The 13021-nt window shown below is 44.8% G+C and overlaps 1 protein-coding gene across 5 annotated transcripts in view; it reads right to left on the reverse strand.

Annotated features, from left to right (window-relative positions):
• cacna1ia (calcium voltage-gated channel subunit alpha1 Ia) overlaps positions 1-13021 on the reverse strand; it is a 131822-nt gene that overhangs the window by 71077 nt on the left and 47724 nt on the right. For all 5 annotated transcript variants that reach the window (XM_078083917.1, XM_078083916.1, XM_078083915.1 and 2 more), the window contains exons 3-6: positions 11141-11252; positions 7737-7870; positions 3616-3713; positions 432-591 (exon numbers count right to left, since the gene is read on the reverse strand). In XM_078083917.1, coding sequence (XP_077940043.1) covers positions 432-591; positions 3616-3713; positions 7737-7870; positions 11141-11252 — 504 coding nt within the window. The remainder of the gene's footprint in view (positions 1-431; positions 592-3615; positions 3714-7736; positions 7871-11140; positions 11253-13021) is intronic.

The following is a 13021-nucleotide window of genomic DNA, read 5'->3' on the forward strand; positions in this document are numbered from 1 at the left end:
GGAAACACTGGTGAATGTCACTCACACACAGACACAGTGGGTGATGCCGTCACGCAGCCTCATGAATATGGAGGAATGCAGCTGGGACCTCATCACGTTCATCGATGCAAACTGGGAAAAACTGTTTTTACTGTTGTATGAGAGAGACAGAAAGGTACGCTGGAAGACACGTGTACGGAGGTAAAATACACCAAATCCTAAATGGAACCCGTGTGAGAAGGAAAACTGTCAGGTAAAGACAGATTGTGACCTCATACGCAAACAGAAAAAAACTGTAAATTCAAAATCCCAAAGTATTTCAGGAAAGGAAGGTCAGGTTGCATGTTGGTGTGTTTTGAGGGCGAGGTCAGATTCTCTCCTTATGATCTATGCGTATCACACACACACACACACACACACACACACACACTCATCCACAGTGCTTTACTCACAGGTTGAAGTTCTCCTCCAGGTAGCAGCGGTTCCTCAGCAGACCCGCCCACAGCTGCACACCGATGATGCCGAAGATGAAGAATACGAAGAAGCAGAGCAGCAGCACGTTGCCCAGCATGGGCAGAGTGTCCAGCAGCAGGTTCACCAGGATGCGCATACCTGTGAGTCAATCAATCATCAAAGATGAATTATCACACGGCTTACACCATTGGTGCGGAAATCAACATTTGCATATGTAAAGACACAATAACTACAGGTACAAATGATTATTTGAGGGGAAAATCCTGTTTTTGGTTAAATGCAGAGCCTGAGAGCACCATTTACTGCCCCACATTCTCTGATTAATCTAAACACCCACCAGCAGTCATTCTTTAGTGGCAGACATTATACAATCAGATCAACCCTGATTGCGGAAAAAAAAACGCATGACCCCTGTTGAACTGTGATGACCTCATCCCCCGTGGATCCCTGGTCCTTCAGGGAAGACATATTGAGATGCAAATATATTTAAACATGATGACGGGTAATTGGACTACGAAGACAGAACGATGAGATCATGGCAACCTCGTACTGACACCTGAGAGAAGCGTGTGTGTTATTGCGAGCGTGACTACGTGGCTGCCTCTAATTATCTGATGTGTATTGTGTGCTTTTCAAAACCACACTGCGATGCTGAATAACAACTCAACAGTAGGTTAATGTTTCAGAAACACAACAGTGCATCCGAATTGCCAACAGACAGAATGACAGGAGAGAAGCTGCGATGATGATAATCGTGTTCACACATTAACGACATTTTAACAAAAGCTGAGGCTCACTAGACTACACACTACACACTACACACAAAACCACGTATGAACGAGCGCTAGCAGGTAACAGCTCTCACCACCAGCGCTAATCAGGGCTAATCCACCCGCTTTTACTACATTCATATTACTGTTGTCCTTTTCATTCAGGCATTTTTCAAGTAACTTACAATCAGACCTAAGATGTTATTAAAACAATCCCTAGAATTAAAAATGAGATAATAATATTAGACTGAGCTTGATGCCATGATATTGACCCACGGCGATCTTGAGGAACGGCGATTAGATTCCATGAAAATAGAAAAAAATATTGATGTGTTGAATTTATCAAGCATCAGATGCTTGAAAAAGTGAAAAGTGGAGTATGCACTTTTTATGGTAATGTTATTTTTTGAAGGGCAAGTTTAATCACACCTTTGGCCGGTTTACCAGCATGTCTCAATTTTAAATTGGAAAGCTAAACATTCACAAAACTGGAACTTGTGAACCCATGAAAAGCGTATCTTCTGAGTTCATCCTCCTCTAGCACATATGTGTCCCTCCTGTGGCTAATTTGTCTCGTCAACTGGCATTAGATGGAGAGCAGCACAGCGTCTCTGGTGCGTACGTGTCTCTGGCTGCAGGGCGAGTCTTAATGTCTTTGTCATTAGGCCACTGTTCCATTAGGCCTAATTGGCTGAAGAGAGGGAGCGACGCATGGAGGAGGAGAACAGGAACGAGGCACTTCCCCAGGGTGTGGCGACCAAACGGGGAGTGCCGAAATAAGAAATAAAGCAGGAAGGAACAATGACAAAGCTAAATGTACAAAAAAAACAAAAAATCAAAGGGAGGAGGGAAAACAAAAAGTAAGCAGAGAGAAAAGAAACATTTCCCAGCCTTTTATGCTTCTACGCTAGTTCCCTTCACTACCTCAGTTTGCCAGTTCCTGCTGTTTTTGCGATGAAGATGGATGACTCCGCTTGCATCCCGATGGAAACACGCTTACACTTTTCTGCTGTTTCTATTTACTAAACCGGGAGAGAAATCTCTTCTCACGCTGGCTTACATAGTGTGGTCTTCCTCGTTTTGTCGGAAGGTTACAAACTGAGGCGGTTGAGGGGTCAGGACGTGCTCGTCCTCCGCGTGTACCTGCGGGCACAGTGACGATCTGGCAGGACGAGGAACAAGCGGCTTTAGCCCCACGCGCCCTGAAGGGGTCACCGGTAGGCGACAGAAGCAGGCTGCCGCCCGCCGAGGCAGCTCACTGATCATCAGCTGCTGCGGCTTTCTGAGAATATCGGGCTGAGTCAGTTCCCTGTCAGCGGCACGCACACTAGGAAGCAAAATCAATTCATATACCGCACACAGGCAGTGTTTTCAGGTGTAGAAAACATCTCCCGTACCATTTTGGATTCGTCTCAAAGGTCTGTATTTAAAACAAGGGTAAAAAAAATTGCCATTTTATTTTATTTTGTTAGAGTCTATACTCAGTCTTATAATGATATAGCGAGCAGAGCGAGTCATTTTGAAAAATACAATTGGGACTGAACGTTTGGTGAGGCATTTTTTTATCGAGGCTAGATCTAAATAGGCAAATAGACAAGTTAATGAAATCAACATTTAGAAACATCTAAGAAAATTGGTCCTTATCTGCAAAAAAGTGATATTATTATAAGTCATTCACATTTTACGCTGTCGACGTAATTATAGTACTGCAATTACACTATAATAAGTTGACACATTTAGGTGCAACAAACTACAATTGACATTCAGTTCCTATTCAGCTTGGGGGGGGGGGGGGTAACATCAAAGGGGGAACGTCACTGGAACGGGTTTGTGAAAATTTAGAAACACATACAAAATAAAAAAAAATAATAAGAATTTGAAACAAACAGCATTTCTGGCTACTGATGTGAAATGTCTTGCTAAAGGGACCAGTCTGAACCTGCCGTAGCCCTGGAAGTCTAATTGGTGCTTAAAACAATTAAGAGCTGCCTGTTGGGGCAGCAGGACAAAGGAATAATCAATAGGAGTTAAAAAGTTTGCCCGATAACTGCGCTTCGGATGAGAGGAACAGGGTTACGGTCACGGACTGATCAGTGCAGCGGCATTAATGGTTGTAAATCTGATAAAGCTGTAATTCAGGGGCCTGAGCGGGCTGTGTGACTTAGCATGAGATGAATGTTTAATAACCCCCTTGGGGAACAGGTGGCATGCGGCTGCACAAAAGAGCCGGAGATGTTGTGCTGAATACATACATAGATTTTCATGCGGCTGCATTTGTGCTTTATGTGGACTGACAGACACGTAGAAGCACAAAAATAATCTGCTCACCCACCCAAAACTTTTGAATAAAACAAATACACCGCAGGCAAAAGAAAGCGTCGAGTGTTCTCACTTGGTACTCTGTTGATGGCTTTGAGGGGCCGGAGGACCCGCACTGTCCGAATGGCCGACAGGTTGATGTTCTGCAGGTCCAGGGAGTACTCCACCATCCTGCAGAAGCACGCACACGGAAAGGCAGAGAAAAACATCATTTAATCTTTCTGCAGACTGGGCGAGCTGCTGGTTAACATGACCCAGAAAAAGGACCCGGCAACCTCCGCTCAGGACACATGAATGGTCATTCTGTTATCTAACCCTCACCTCTTCCCCCCCCAGAGCTGCGTGAGCTGCAGCCGATTGGGAAATGCGCCGCACAGAGCGACACAGCAACGCTCGGGAGAAAGTGGTGAGTGGTTGATGTGACAAAGCATCAAAAGGGGTGAATAACATCAAATGGGGGTGAGAAAGAGAAAGCAGGAAAACAGGGATTCTTTCTATTCAAAGTGCAGCCTGCAGGATGTTGCGGCTCAGTCGGAGGCTGGCATCTGTTAGCAAGTCATTTCCTCAGCAGGGCTAAGCTGTTTGTGCCCCAAAACCACTTTCACAGGAGAATGGCCCCGGTTCGCCGAGTGTGGAAGTGTGCGTTTGAATGTGGCACTCACATGAGTCACACGAGTCTTCTGCCATACATGCATGCACGTTCTAAGCGACCGGACCAATCGGTGGACCTCGCGCGATGAAGCGAGTAGCACCCAAAGTGCGATCGCTGGCTCCAACGAAACAAGCCGGGCTCGCAGAGACGGATTCATGAAGCTCGTCAGTAACATAATGGGACACTTTATTAATCCCACAGAGAAGTTATTTCGATTAGGAGTGACACACCAGCTCACACTTCGCACAGTTGTGGTTTGGTCAAAAGTACTGAAATGCCAAACGGCAGCTTGATGAAACTATCACAACCTGGCTCAAACATTTTAGCATCCGCGGTGGTGATTTGATGTGAGCTGCTGAGAGACTAAACAGAAGGATAAAATGTCAAAAGGGAGTTTGAAAACCATTAACGCCGACACATCCTCCGTTTAAGTGAGCTCAAGGGCATCGAACTGTGATTTAAAAATGCTGCTCGATTAGATTACAGGGTGAGAAATAAGCCAGTAGAAGACGAACCACAAAAGCATAAACAATTGCACGGATGAGGTGGCGTTTGGTTTTGTTCGTGACCCAGTTGCATCTGAGCGACAAGAGCCGTGAAAGAGAGAAGATCACAGATGTGTGTGTGTGCAGGCGCGGTGCGCGTGCGCATTGTTTGCGTACGTCTGTGCGCTTCACAGAAGGGTCACTTCCTGTACTGTACACATCAATCGGACCGCCCTGTTTCGGAGGGTAATTAGTGGTCCCTTTTATGATTGTTCGCTATTTTTCCCCATTCCTTTTTTTACCTATGATGCCTTCATCTTATTCATGCTTTTATGTAACTGTGTGTGTGTGTGTGTGTGTGTGCGTGAAACGCAGAGCTTCAGAGTAAACCTAGGTTAGAACCTGTGAGAAGTTCAGAGGCAGATTTAACAAGAGAGGAAGGAAATAAAAAAGAATGTGAACTAGCTAGCGACTTAGCTGTCAAATTAACAACATCCATTCATCATCGTTACCATCGAAGTTGAAGTTCCACGTCGAGAGAGTAGCTTCTAAGCATGATTTATATCAAAATAATTTATTTTTTTGACAACTAAAAGGAATATTCATAACCGTGAAGACGTCTGAGGGAAGTGATGAAAAGTGTGAGCTAGCCGCAGTGGATGTTTGTTCCTGTTTAATTATGTATCACAGCCGAGCTACTGAAGGCTAGAAAGGCGAGTCGTCAAGATGTTGTTCCTTTGCATCCATCTAAGGAGTCGCATCTGTTGTCCACCGAGTCGCTTTTCGTTTGGCCTGCATCAGAATGGAGATGGCTGTGGAAAATCATATTTATGTTACCACAGATAACAGCCAGGGGAGAATAAGTCCCAGTGCAGCGTTTATTATGCTAAGATGAAAATGTACAGTATATAAAATGAAACTGGACTGTGTGTGGGTTACGGAACAAAAGTACACAACCCCCTTTAGAGTGTTGCTGGGCGCATGCCAGGTCTGCGTGGGGCGTGAAGGGGAGATGACGAGGGAAGATGCTCATCCATGCATGTGAGAAAGGAGAGAAAAGGAGAGGGAGGGAGCAGGGGGGGGGAGGGTGGGGGGGGTAGGAGGCGAGGCGGCGCCCGTGGGTAACAGACGTGCAGCTCATAGCAGACTGTCGGCTGTGATTTGGCCTGGCACGTTCGCCGGTGCCCTCTGCAATTACCCCAGACGCTAAACTAACGGACGCTGCCAAGAGGAACGCGAAGACGAGGAGGCGTTCGCGCGCGTTTCGTATCAAACAACACAGGCGCGCACGTGCACTGGCTAAACAAACTCAAAAGGCGCAAACTCACAGACTGTAAGTTTATTTAACTCCAAGACTTAAACACACAAACACACAATGAGCGTCCACCGGGGATGAAGTGATTCGCTCCAAATGAAGATGAATTTCCCTGCACCGTCCCTGGTAAGTGTCTTGCTCTGCCTTGCTTTGTGTGCTATTATATCAGCCGCTCTCCCTATCCATCTCTCTCTCACACACACACACACACACACTCGCTTTGTTACACATGTCTGAGCCTCTCATTACACTTTGTTCAGAGCAGGTGTTTGAGCAGGTGTGTTTGCTTTCGTTTTGTGCACATGCATCCATCCGTCGGATGTGTGTGTATGTGTGTGTGTGTGTGTCCCGTGCAATGGACACTTTGTGAGAGCGAGCAAAACCTACGCAATAACTTACACAATGTATGAGGATGGAATTGTGTGTTCTTGTGGGCAGTTGTTATGGATCTTTCAGCAGTGGGTGTCTCTTCAAAAGCTCGCTTTAGAATTCTTAGTTTTCCATATTTTCACACCTTTTTCCCGTCTGCCTTCTACCATTTTTAGTTCCAAAGTTAGCAAATTGTGGTTTCCAAAGGAAGCAATATTCCACAAAATAAAAAAATCAAGGATACGACTGTGTTTTATTCCACGCCTGACGGGACAACATTGTGTCTCAGTGTCTATAAAAATATTGTACAATTAACTGTTAAACTGTCAAAATAAAAGGAGTTTCCTCCATGAAGTGAAGGTCAATGGGGGCAAAAGAGAACTGCTTCGGCAGCTAAGCGGCTCATTGGGTGCAAACTGTCTCTGTTTTCCCAACAGCAAAAATGGTACGTTCTACAGTGTTTTGGCTCTCAGATGTTCAGCCATTGAGAGGCTGCTCGAGGCTGCAGCCGGGGGGGGGGGGGGAACAGGTGGAAATTGCTCTCCTATGCCGGCAGAAACCGAATATTTTTGCATTGATGAACGTCAGAGTGGACGTCTCCGGTCGGACGCCGTCGCAGACGACAACCTCAAAGAGAGCGGGCACTGAACGCCTCACGAAGCAGGGAAGCTTTCCTCCTCACTGGGTGCGAGGAACCTTCTTCAGGATCCTGAAGGCCAGCCAGGGACCTTAATGGTCTGTCTGTGAAGAAGGAGTGGGAGCCCCCAAAGAGCCATTTCCACCTGTTGGTGTTTGCTCTTGACAGCTCAGAGTCCGGATCACCTGCCGGCCGAATTCCCCCCCACCCCCTCCCCACCGGCTGCAGCTGCAGCCTCGAGCAGCCTCTCAATGCGCAAATTAAAGGGTTTTATTTCATTACTTAGTTTGGTGAGTTTTATTTGGTTTCTATCATCATTTAAATAAAAATGGTTTTGCAATAATTTAACAAGACAATTAATCCCAAACTTTTCTGCTTTTGAGTAACAATATTTCCTTCATTTAAATTCTGTGTTTATTTTGTTTTGGTTATCTAATAAAAAATGAGAGCTTGTGTATGGTGACAAATTTGCCACTTAGGCACAGTGCACACTGGCACAAAAAATGTCACCTACGCACATGAGATAAAAAGCTCACGTAATTTCTACGCACTGAACACTGAACATGCAGCGACAGCCATCACACACGATTTATTTACCTGCTTGTGACTATGAACACTAAATCATTCAGCTCAGAGTTCAGTCATGAACTGCTGGAGGACAGTCGTCCCCTACACAGCGTGCCAGACATGTCAACAGAAGTGAAGTCCATGTGAGCACCGTGATATGGTCGCTTACCCGGACATGACGATGAAGAAGTCCAGCCTGTTCCAGGTGTCCCCCAGGTAACAGCGACGGCCGAAGATCCCAAGAGCCACCATCTTTATGACCATCTCCAATGCAAAGAAGATGTAGATGAATGCATCAAAGGCCTACGAGCAGATAAAGATGGGAGTGAGAAAAATATCCATCTCGTACATTTTGCCCGAAGCATCTCAATCTGTTGCCAGAGCTCCCTCTTTTTCTATTTTTTCCCCGCTGAATGAGTGGCCCTTGTCATTTCTGAATCATCCTTTTTAAGAGCCCTCCATTGTGGTTTACAGCAGACCTGCTGCTGGAAGAGAAGAAGTATGGCGTCAGAGAATCCCACAAAATGAAAGGCCGAGGAACAAAATGGAACGAGTGAATGTTTAGGCCGACCCATCTATTCAGAAGTAATCCATGACCTCGTATTTTTCATAATTCCAGGGCAATTATGGCCCTTTTTTTTGCAGTGGCCAGTTCACACTGCACAGCGGACTAATCCCAAAGGTCAAAGGAAGGAGTGGCGCTAAATGTGTGTGCGTGTGTGTGTGTGTGCACACTAAAGTAATCCATGTGGTACCCAACGTGAGCCAACCCTCACTGCAACACAGGAAACTCCAGAGAAGAAAGAAGTGAAGAGGGAAAAGAGAGAAAGGGAGATCAGATTGAACTTCAGAGGCAACAAAGACGAAGAGTGAAGAGGCAGCGAGAGAATTATTGGGAGAGAGACAGCGGAGCTCACATCTGGGCCGTGTCCTGCTGCTGTTCACATCACTAGCTCAACCTCCCGTTGTATTTTCAGAACAGAACTCTTCCCCGGTGCTTTGCCCCGGGCTGTGTGACTGTTTTGGCTTCCTGGTTACATATTCCTACTACGCAGAACTCAAGCGGCTTCCTCTCCACGCAGAGACTTCCCGAGGTCTAAAAATACAAATAAGAAAAAGTAATGCACCTGCATGGTTGCATCAGCCGCTGTTCCTGATTCGGATTTTAGATCATAACAAACCTTTGCGTTGGTGCTCTACCTGTAATCCGTCTTCAAACAGACAAATACACACACAAATAAACTCCTACGCCGAAATAAAACCAGTTGGAAACAAATTCCAAGAATCTTCACCCATTTTAATTTATCTTCAAACATCTACAGATAATTGTAGGAATAATCACATGAAATCTTTGGCTGATGAGTTGAAAACAACGCAGGTTTAGAAGGCGTTTGATGCTGGAAGCATTCAGATTTTGAAACATCACATGACCTTTCAAGCTAAATGTCGTTGTTTGATCAAGATATCTAATGCCCAAGACAAAAATAAAGTTGGTGACCTGTAGATCTATTTTTTTAAAAGCGCCTCGTTTGCACTTGAGCAAACGTGTATATGAGCAATCAGCAAGTCTTGCGACGCTTTGTGAGGACGACATGTGTGTTCCATCCCTGTTTATTCACACACACACACAGAGCTGGCAGCCTGCAATAGGAAAGAGTGGAAGATCAGTCTTACATGCTGTTTAAATGATGTTTTGATGAATAATGCAGCCCTGCGCGTTTGGCGTGTAATCCGACGCTGGCTGCAGCAGTCGGATCCGGGCCGCGCTCAGCGCCCAGTGAACTGGGAATCGACTCGTCATATCTGTTTGTCACTACGCTTTCACTTCAGTTGGGTTTGTGAGGAGGTCGAGGTCGCCCTGTGACGGGCTCCTTCTACTTTATATGCTGCCATTGTGCTTGGCGGGGGGGAGAGGACATTTTAACTAGGTCACAGGATTGAAATAAATAAACGTGTGTCTCACCCTACTGGGTAAATGTCAAGACTCATCTGTTTATCATTCAAAAGCCACAATGCAGACGATTATCATTTCACACTGGCTGACAGACGGGACGGGGGAAGTAATAGCTCGCTGCGCGGCTTCTGATCTTCTTCAGCTCCATCAAAAAGGTCGACCGGGTTCCTATTTGAGGGTTTAATGAGTCCTTTCCCATGCAAATCCATTTAAGGTAGAAAAACAAGTTATCATCGAGATCATCGAGGCAGCGGGGAGAAATATTCTTTGCCAGAAACAAATTCCAAGTCACTCACAAGATGACAATTGTATCTTGATTTTTAATAACTTAACTTAATTTCAGTTATTATCATGTTAAATTCAATCATCAATCACAGCGCGTTGTTGTACGATCCGTCTGATTGAAGTAATAGTTGGGGAAACCTGTCTGGCTCTTTCTCGAGGTTACACAACCTTCCTACCAGCACAACTTAACAACCTATCGTCTGATTCTCACGTTGGCGGCATGGAAACCAGTGGAGACATGTTTCCCCTACCGATACTTGAGCGGCGTTGATAAGCTATGCAACTCTTAGGAAATGTCAAGCCATTTGATTGTATGTTTCGATATTGACCAAAGTGTTCCACATAGCAGCCGAGCCCCCCTTCACTAATACTTTGATCAGTCCCAATCCCCCCATTGAACCCAGTTTACGACCGTGGACACATCCCAGGGAAATGCATTGTTTGTGGCCGATACTTTGTGAGGGGAGGATTTCAAAAAGGGGCCAAAAGAACAATCTTGGCTCTGTCAGCAGAATCCCTCCTGTTACCATTAGCAACCACCAGAACAGGACCCCTCGCGCTACCTGGGGAGAGAATACGCTTGTTAAAAAGACAAAGCATAGAGGGAGGAAGAGCGACTGCGTAGAACGAGGTGGGGGCATTGGGGTCTCAGGGAGGAGGGACGATGGTATCGGATGGAGAGGTGGAAGAGGAGGAGAGACAGTGAAGCAGGGAGATGAGGATTTGAAATCCCTGCACAATGAGGAGAAAATAAATAAACAAACCACCGTTTGGTCTGGGGGGCTTTTATTGATATTATAATCCACTCTAATGTGCTGCGGGCCAGTGAAATACGGCAGCTCATTAAGTCAACATGGCAAGTCAGAGTTTCAATGGCAATGGAAATTAAAACCATCAACTAATAGCGTTGAGGCAAAATAAGGTCGTCCTTGTCACATGTGAAATTGCCTTCCAAATGAACTTCAGAGGAAAGCAATTAGGACTCCCGAGGAAAACACAGGAGTCCTCAGCAAATTACAGTAGTTATGCACAACACACATCAGCCCTACCTCACGGCTTTTGAGCACAAACAAAACAAAAATGTGTAGTTTAGCAAAAAGGAAAATGATCAGAACAGAACCCAACCTGCTACTTGCCGTGTGGCAGGTTTAACACACGTGGCTCAGATACTATTTTATAACTATCTCAGTTCCTAATTCCCTCTTCAGAGGGCAGGATCAAATAATAAGCTGTCAACAAGAAGAGTAGTGGGCTGAGTTCACGTTTCTGCTGATTTATTGTTGTGATGTCTTCATCACTGCGCTCACACACGTGCACGCAGAGGTCCAGCTTACCTGCAGTATCTGGCAGCGGTCCGAGGTGCAGTCGATGTTTTCACAGGGCTGGTACATGCCCAGCGTCACACAGTTGAGCAGGATCACCATGATGCTAATCCTCTCGAACCACGTATTAACGGGGCTGGGGTTAAGGAGCATAGCAGCTGAGGAGAAACGCACAGCCATGCACACACAGTGTATATATTTCATTTAGTTTGATTAAGTTGAGGCCATTAAACGTAATATGTTTTTGTTTTTTTTACATGTTTCTTCCTCACTTGAGTCCTGGGTTGCCCACTTTTCTTTATCCAGTTCTTAACCTTCTTCACATGTCTAGTTCACTTGTCTCCTCTCTTCTAATCCCTTTAATAACTGTCTGGTGACCCTCTATGAGAAGCGTGTTTTCTCCAGTGAGTGGGGTGCGTTTGTTTTAACTCTGAGTGGGTGGTGGGTCGTCTCCGTGTGTCCACAGTCCTGACACAAGGATAATGTCCAAGCGGAGAACAAATACACTTCACAAGACGAGTTAATGGCTCCAATGCAGACAAAGGTGCTGATAAATTGTTACTTTAGTTAAAATGTCTAAAATAATATTTTTATATAATAATCATATTTATTTATATGTAAACAAATTCACAAACCAAAGACTAAAACTGACTCATCCACAGCTTTTAAGCAACAAGCCATGTACGCTAAAGGTCACGTAGCCGCCACGTTGTAAGTGAGCAATTCTTCAATGAAAATGAAAAGTAGTTTTCTAGCGAATATATTTTTTCTACGTGACAAAAAAAGATGAGTGTATACTATTACTGCCAGAATGCACAAGACAACCTTTTTGTGATATTTAAATGTGTGATCTAAGACATATGTGATGTAAGATATGGCCGCGTAGGGTCAGATCTATCTGAAAGCCATGAATATGTTACAGTTTCAACATAGAATAAATTAAAAAATTGCGCTTAAGTAATTTTGTCCTCATAAATTTGCTCTTACAGAGTGGGAGTGGAATGTGTCATTTGTAACTAGCCTGAACCATTAGAGGAGCCTTGAACTAAAAACTGAACTAAAAAAACATGGCAGTTGTTTGGAAGAAATGTGACTCGATTTGTGAGAAGAGTGAAACACTTTTTTTCACTGAGAAAATCCTCCAGTGTTCTTTTTTGCCTTTTTTCGATTGAAGAGATACGCTGTAGTTCTAATGCAACTGATACTTGAGCAGCATCTACACTAATCTCTTTAGGAACCGCCATTATTATTTGCAAATCAATGTGTGAAACGGGACACGAACTTTTGACATCAGGAAAATCCAGCTGCAATACAACTTAAATATTACACACCTTAAATAAGCAGTTAAACTCGTTAAGGAAATTTGCACATAGCGTTATTTCAGTGGGTGACCTCACATTCAACCTCCTCGCTCAGGGACACCTTTAGAAACAAAGTGATTTGAAGCTCAAGGATCTTCTGAAGAGATCTTAAGTGCACTTTCAAAATAGCTTTTGAACACACACACACACACACACACACACACACACACACACACACACACACACACACACACACACACGCACAAACAAACACACACACACACACACACTATTTGCTTTTATGCAAATATCAAGGGGTTGCAAACATATTTGCTATTCATCACATGCATTCTCCAATAATCTGCATGTCTCTTCCTCCTGCAAACTCTGCTATCTCTTCAGCACGGTGAACACAGTGAAACGGGGAGACACAATGAGAGAGCGCTGTGTGAAGAGAAATATTGTTTTTTAAATATTCGGCCTTCTCCAGCCAACCAACCAAGCCCTTCTTTCAAACACAGGTAGCCGCCCTTTTGGCTGCAATGTTCCTCTCTTGCTTACTGTGAGCAACCTCAAGGCTCCGTCCTGGGTC

The sequence above is a fragment of the Gasterosteus aculeatus genome, chromosome 11, assembly GCF_964276395.1.
Source record: "Gasterosteus aculeatus chromosome 11, fGasAcu3.hap1.1, whole genome shotgun sequence".
Lineage (NCBI taxonomy): Eukaryota > Metazoa > Chordata > Actinopteri > Perciformes > Gasterosteidae > Gasterosteus > Gasterosteus aculeatus.